Genomic DNA, 7,635 nt, shown 5'->3' with positions numbered 1-7,635 from the left:
CCCCCTATAAAACCACCTCAACCCCTTGGTTTGGCACGACTCCCCTCTGGGGCCACCCTGCTGGTCAGTAATAAAGATAAAGATTCCTATAATTTGGACTTCTGGGTGTCTATTCTTGCTGCATTAGTTTGCTCTCCATAACACTCAATTTCTTCACCTGGAAAATAAGGACACTGATAATATATACCTCTGAGAATTGTTAGGAGACTCAAATTAGAATACATGTAAAATGCTTTGCATATATGAATTTAAATAAAAATGAAAAAACTTTAAAAGCAGGTTCTATCTATTCTTCTTATTATTCTTTTTCCAATACCAGAAACACTTCCCCCCCCCTTTTTTTTTAAAACCCTTACCTTCTGTCTTGGAATCAATATTGTGTATTGGTTCCAAGGTGGAAGAGACCTAAGGGCTAGGCAATGGGGGTCAAGTGACTTGCCCAGGGTCACACAGCTGAGAAGTATCTGAGGCTAGATTTGAACATGGGACCTCCCATCTCTAGGCCTGACTCTCAATCCACTTAGCCACCCAGCTGCCCCCAGCACTTATTTTAAGAGTGTGAATTTCCATGGGTCAATGGGGATAGGATTGGGGATGGAGACTCTAAATGATCACCAGGATACAAATGTCAATAATATGGAAATAGGTCTTGACCATGTGTTGGCTATGGGAGGGGGGTGAGAGGAGGGGAGGGGAGGGAAAGAACATGATTTTTAGTAATCCTGGAAAAATACTCTTAAATTAATCCATTAAATACAATTAAAATTAATTAATTTATTACAATAACAAGAATAAAGGGCAGAATCCTAAAAAAAAAAGTGGGAATTTGAAATTCAAAACCCCAAGTTTGGAGAATTTGCCTCTAAGAACATCTCAGACTCACCAAATCAGACTGAATGATAGACCTTAAAAGCCTTTGATTTGATCAGCTTAGGTGGGGTTAGCAGACCCAAGCATAGGTTAAATACCCTTTTTGTCCCAGCCTGGATCCCTTTTAGTATCCAGGGTAAGCAGTCCACTCAGTGACACCCTGGCCTCAGGCTATGGCTCCTTTCCCAAGCCTGCCTGTGGTCTCCCAAGGGCGTGACTCTCCTATTTCCTTGAAGTCCTGGTAATGTCCATCAGTGATAAGTTCCCCCAATCCTTCTGTCCCCCAGAGCTGGTGATTCCTCCCTGGGATCCCGTCCCCAGAGTCCCAGCCAGGGCGCAGAGCATGTAAAAGCGTTTGGCGCTGGCCTCTGGTCCCGTATCGGGCCTAGCTCTTTCCTGAGGAAAGATGTGGTTTTTCTGACGACTTGAGCAGTTCTGTGTTTTTCCCCAAGTGAACAGGAGGTTGAGGCGATGTTCCAGTAGAATAATGTGATTCTTCCCAGCGGTGTGTGTGTGTTTGTACATGTACCCATCCACATTGAGGAGCCCGAACCACTGAAGCAGTCAGACAGGGCACGAGTCAGCTCCAGCCTCGGAGCCAGCACTCTGGGACTGGGATCGGGGTCTCTGCGGAAACACTGCGCCGATTTCCCGAAGAAGGTCCTCGTCCCTTCTGGGGAGGGAAGGCCGAAAGCACACGAGGCCTCCAGGGCTGGATTCTCAGGGAGAGGCAGATGCTCCACCATGGCTGCCACCGGGTGACCGCAGCCAGGGGAGACCGAGGCCCCCATACCAAGGGAGACACTCCCGAGCCAGAAAGGGGACTTGAGATTTGAAGACCTCCTCGTTCTACCCAGACTGTGATCCTTGGCTAATTGAAAGCTTATTGTTCAGTCAGGCTCTGGTGGGGACTTCCCTTGAGGCAAGTTCCCAAGAGATGGGGCACACTTGGGGGATTCCAAAAACACAGTTGACACCATTTGATCTTGGAACACATTTGTTTCCATTTTCTCTTCTATAAGACAAAGAGGACGGACTATGAAGGTCCCTTCTAGCTCCAGTGCTGTGGATCCCATCCATATCCCTTGGAGGTTGGTAAGAGCAAGCCTCAGTTTCCACAATTTACAGATGAATGAGCAGTTATAGAGGTGAGGGTACTAGGCTGGGTTAAATCTTGAGGGCATCTGGGCAGCTCAGTGGATGGAGAGTCAGGTATAGAGAGGTCTTGGGTTCAAATTTGACCTCAGACACTTCCCAGCTGTGTGACCCTGGGCAAGTCACTTGACCCCCATTGCCTAGCCCTTACCACTCTTCTGCCTTAGAACCAATGCACAGTATTGATTCTAAGAGGGAAGGTGAGGGTTTAAAAAAAAAAAGCTAGATCTCTCTAATAGTCATCCTGTGACAACAATGGATTCTCCTCACCTAGAATCTCAAAGATGAAACCAAATCTCCTTTGGGATCTGACCTCCCCAGCCTTTGTTCCTAAAACTTTCCCTTATCTGGCTGGCCTCCCTGCAAAATAAAAGCTTCTGTAGTATATCTGGAAGAGCCAGAAAGAGAAATTCCATTTAAAATGACTATAGAGGGGGCAGCTGGGTGGCTCAGTGAATTGAGAGACTGGAGGTCCTGGGTTCAAATGTAGACTCACTAGCTGTGTGACTTCACCCCCATTGCCCAGCCCTTACCACTCTTCTGCCTTGGAGCCAAGACCCAGTATTGATTCTAAGGTGGAAGGTGAGGGTTTAAAAAAATAAATTAAAATGACTATAGAATATGTAAACTCTTGGGAAAAACACAGAACTATGAAATAGTCAGAAAAACCACTCTTGAATTGAGGAAAGGGGTTCAGTGCTAAATTGGGCCTCCACGCAGAGCTGTGCACCAAAAACCCACACAGAGCCCCAAGACTGGCTGCTCTGGTCACTGACACTTGGGAGAGCCAAGAGAGCTAGACTGACAGCTCTGGAATGTCTGTATCTTTGGGGAAGCCCAGGGACAGGGAACTGTGATGGACTGAAAGGGGAGTGTTCAAATCAGGCTGGGGAATTAGGGAAGGGGCTGCCTCTGCTGGATTCTAAAAGGATGGTCCCTGCCCAGGTGGGGGTCTTCTTGGGAAAGGGTCTCTGCTACACCGGGGAGACCACCCAAGACAAAAAGAGCACTTAGTATCTGCTTAGCCCCACCTAACTGGGATTCTCATTTACCTCAAGTTTATTCTTTGGTCTGAAACTGGGTGGATTCTCTCTGGAACAAAGACAAGCTTTGGGGTCTCCAATTTACAAGCTAATCCTAAAACTTGGGGTTCATCAGATCTTGCCAGGCTACAAGTTTGGGGATTTCTAGATTTCACATCCATCGACGGAATCTAAGATCTACACGTATAAATGCAACTACAAAGGAAAAATGACAGAGCTAATTAATTGGAAAAAAATTTTAATTGTTGCTGGGAGGGGGCAAGCCATATTCTATCCTAAAATTAATTATTAAACATATTATTAATTATTATTAAAATAGTAAATTAAAATTAAATGATTAACATTTTAAAAAATTTGGCCTCAGACACTTCCCAGTTGTGTGACCCTCGGCAAGTCACTTGACCCCCATTGTCTGCTCTTATGCCTTGGAACCAATACACAGTATTGACTCCAAGATAGAAGGTGAGGGTTTAAAAAAAAAAAGAATATCAAGGGAATTAAAGAACAAAATTAGAAGGAAGGAAGCAGGACAGCATCTGATTTCAAATTGTAGTCATCAACAGAGTTTGGTCCCGGAAAAGAAGTAGAGAAGTCAATCATGGAATAGATTGGATTCAGTACAAATGAGCACAATAACCTCGTGTTGGATCGATTTAAATATCCTTACTGTGTGGGACAAAACTGTGCATTATTCCCCAACATAAACTGATTAGTATTAGTAATCCTAGATTGGCAACCTCCTATAGAAAAACAGTGAAGGTAGGCGCCCTCCACTAGGAGATATCATTTTCTCCTTGAAGAATAGAAGAAACTCCCTCTCCAAGCAGATTTATATATTTTAATATAGTATACATATACTCTACATTAATATATTAGCTTTATAAATTATATATTTATATATTAATATACTATATATTATTATCGTATATGTATATATTAGTATAGAATATTCTTCTTAAGTGTGGCTAAGAGACTGTCCCCCCCTTCTTCTCTTCCCATGGGAAGAAGTTTAGAGGTGACCTAAATCCTATGACAGAAATCTCAAAACTTGCAAGTTATAATGCTATAGTAGCGAGAAATGTTTCAAAGAGGGTTTTCAGCCTGAAATGTTGCAATCTGATAAATCCTTGGACAGGCCTAAAACTCTGAGTCAACTAAAAAATGCAAACCTAAGGAATATTCCCATAAGCTTGGAAACACTCAGCAGTGGTGGGAAGGAATGAGGAGCATAGAAGAAAGAAGCCTCTCCCTCTCCCTCTCTCTCTCTCTCTGCCTCCCCACCTGAACTCTGCCAGCATCAAGTCCCCTCTGCTCATTTGAGTGATTTTGGGGGGGTACGAGCCCACCCCTGAATTTCACTCCACACACCTACCATAGAGGGCAAGGATTCTATATGACAAAAACTGTTAGGAGAATTAGAGTAGTCTTGCAGAAGGAACAGACCAATATTTCCTACCATATAACAAAAAAAATTCAAAATCGGTATATAATTTAATCATAAAAGGGGATATCAGGGGCAGCTAGGTAGCTCAGTGGATTGAAATCCAGGCCCAGAGATGGGAAGTCCTGGGTTCAAATTTGACCTTAGATACTTCTTAGCTGTGTGACCCTGGGCAAATCACTTAACTCCCATTACTTAGCCCTTACTGTTCTTCTGTCTAAGAATCTTTTTATCTTCTAAGATAGAAAGCAAGCATTAAAAAATTTTTTTAAAGGGGATATCACAAACAAATTAGTGGAATATGGGAAAAAGATAGATCTATGGATAGAGGAAGAATTGATGCTAAACACGAAGTAAAGAGATTCACAGGAAGTAAAATGCATCATATTGATTACAAAAAAACTAAAAAACTTTGGACAAGCACAATCAAATGCAGCTAAAATTAGTGGAAAAGTAGAAATGGGAAAAAATTTTGGCATCAGATTTCTCTGAGAATGACATCATTTCTAACATATATAGGGAACTGAGTCTATAAGAAAAAGACCCACTCCTCAGTTGGCAAATGGTCAAAAGTTATAAAAATAGGCAGTTTTTAGAGGACTAAAGAGCTGAAAGGATGTCTATTAATTGAGCATTTAGACCTATATGAATGTGATAGAATACAATTTTTTAAAACCCTTACCTTCTTTCTTAGATTCAATACTATATATTAGTTTCAAGGCAGAAGAGAGGTAATGGCTAGTCAATAGGAGTTAATTGACTTGCCGAGGGTCACACAAGCTAGGAAATATGAGGTCAAATTTGAACCCAGGACCACTTGATTTTCTGTTCACTGAGGCATCTAGCTGCCCCTTTTCTATCTAATGGGCTTAGGGTAGGAGGAAACGAAAATAGATTTCTGTTCACTTTAAACAACAAAAAAAGGTGGGAGAGGTGCTACAAACGTAGAAAGTTTCAGAAGAGGTTCACACTCGAACCCCAGACAATGTTATTCCGGAGAGCACCACTCTCCTCGTGGCACCACCCTGCGCTACTGACGTAGGCGCGCTCTCGCCCGCCCCTGCCCCTGATTGGCTGGCTAGGGACCGGCCGCTCAGCTATTGGCCAGGCTTGGAGGGGGCCCCGTCCAATCGGCTGGGAGCACCGGCTTTTCCCGCGGCGGTTCGGAGCGAGCGGCGGTTACGACGGCTAACGGTCTCTCGGCTCGTTCTGATCGACGCCGGGACCGTCGAAGGGGCTCCGGGGGCCGGGATGGCGGCCCTGGAGCCCGGCGTCGGCGGCTACGGGCGGAGCGAGGCGGGGACTCGCGGGGAGAAGGAAAAGCAGCCGGGCCCGGTCTCGTCCCGCAGGACCCTGGTGTCCCCGCCGCCGCCGCCACCCCCACCGCTCTGCCTGAAGCGCCGATTGAAGCTCCTGCCGGGGCCTGAGGAGACGGTGCAGAGCCGGGTGAGGACCCGCCCCGCCCCCCGGACCGCCCCTTCCCTCACCGCCCCCTGATCTCATCCACACTCTGACTCCTCCCCTGCCCTTCCGAGACCGCCCCGCCCCTCTTGACCACACTCCGTCCCCTTCTCCCCTCTTTCCCCCCAACCCCCGCTTTGCGCTGTCCTCAGGGCCCGCCCTTCCTCCTCCCCCTTCCCGCCCCAAGTTCTCCTGCCCGCTCTACTTCTAGATTGGGAACCCGGAGTGTCTTTATGGGAAAGCTGACTCTGCCCCCGGGGCCTTAGTTTCCTCCTCCGTAAAGTAGCCAGCCTCTGAGGGCGTTTCAGTCAAGGACCCTCCCTTCCCTTGGAGGGACACTCTCTGGCCCACGTTGCCTGGAGGATGGGGAGGAGATGCCCCCCAGAGCTCCCCAGCGCCTCACTTCTCTTTCCACCGGGGTAGCTGGTGGTGGTTTAGTAGGTAGAACCCGATCCCACGTCTGGCTTCATCCATGTACCAGCTATGTGACCCTAAGCAAGTCATTAACCCCTCTGAGCCTCAGAGCCTTATGTGTAAACAAGGGGGTTGACTCTGGATGGATTCTGTGGCCTGGCCTTTTCTTTGGCTAGTCATACCCTCCCAACCGGCCTTCAGGGGTGTGTGTGTATGAGTGGGGGTGCTGTTGTTTATCCCAACCCACATTTCCTTGGGATCTGGTTCCTAATGTTGTTGACAACTTGACCCTTCAAGCTGAGGCCTCTGGTTCTAACTCTTATGGACCGGGACTGTTTCTTTTGAGAAATGGGCAAGATGAGTCCAGGCCTCTCTTAAAATTGTTTCTGAATTTTGTCGAAGCTTAGACTGAGGCTCCCATTCTGGGCAGGCGAACAGAATGGAAAAATGCGGCCCAGGAGATGGGGCCAAATTGTGTGCAAGTTCAATGGCTAGACCAAAAGAGTTCTGGGTCACTGTTGGTTTGATGGTAGCTTGGAGGGAGGTCTCTGATGGAGTGCCACAGGGATCCAGTTGTGTTCTCCCATGTCATTATGGATGCTTTGGATGGAAGCCAAAATAGCGTGCTTGCCAATTTACAGATGGCAGATTGGAAAGGATATAACTAATGTACTGGGTATACGGAGTCAGTATCAAAGGAGATCTTCAGAGTTGGAAGGAAGGGCCATAGCTGATGAGATAACATTTAATAGGCAGCCTCTGAAGAATCAAAGAGGGTCACCCAAAGGGCAATGGAGAAGGGCATGATGGGAACTATCAGGCTAGAAACCAGGACAAATACAGTGTTGTTAAGGAGAAGTGGTGAAATTATAAGCGATTATGTGGAGTGAGAATCAGGAGTAGTCAGGTAATTAGATCCCCTATGACTAAGCAGTGTCCAGAGTTCTAGAGGAAGGGTTTCCTAGGAGAAGAGCCAGTTATGGAGGGCCATAGAGAAGAGTCACCCAAGATGGATAAATCTGTTTGGGGTGGGTCCTGGCTGCATACTGCAGAGAGTGCCCCAGAGATGAAGTCACAGCACCAGCACAGTCAGTGGAAAAAGGACATCCCCCAGGGTAAGCTGGAGAAAGGCTATGGGGATCCAGTAGAAAAGGCCTGGCAGCCTCTAACCCCTGAGGGTGTCATTCTAAGGGAATATAAGAGGGATGGGGTCCTGACTCCAGCTGGGAGGTGATAGTCCCACATTGGGAA

The 7,635-nt window shown here is 46.6% G+C and overlaps 1 protein-coding gene across 3 annotated transcripts in view; it reads left to right on the top strand.

Annotated features, from left to right (window-relative positions):
- The first annotated feature begins 5,679 nt into the window (after nucleotides 1-5,679).
- WDR62 (WD repeat domain 62) overlaps nucleotides 5,680-7,635 on the top strand; it is a 35,994-nt gene continuing 34,038 nt past the window's right edge. For 2 of the 3 annotated variants that reach the window (XM_007491871.3, XM_016422621.2), the window contains exon 1: nucleotides 5,680-5,955. In XM_007491871.3, coding sequence (XP_007491933.2) covers nucleotides 5,761-5,955 — 195 coding nt within the window. In that variant the 5' untranslated portion in view covers nucleotides 5,680-5,760. The remainder of the gene's footprint in view (nucleotides 5,956-7,635) is intronic. The other variant, XM_007491870.3, reaches the window with a different exon arrangement.

Source organism: Monodelphis domestica, chromosome 4 (assembly GCF_027887165.1).
Source record: "Monodelphis domestica isolate mMonDom1 chromosome 4, mMonDom1.pri, whole genome shotgun sequence".
Lineage (NCBI taxonomy): Eukaryota > Metazoa > Chordata > Mammalia > Didelphimorphia > Didelphidae > Monodelphis > Monodelphis domestica.
Note: the sequence above shows the minus strand (reverse complement) of the source record. Positions and strands in the feature narration are given on the sequence as shown.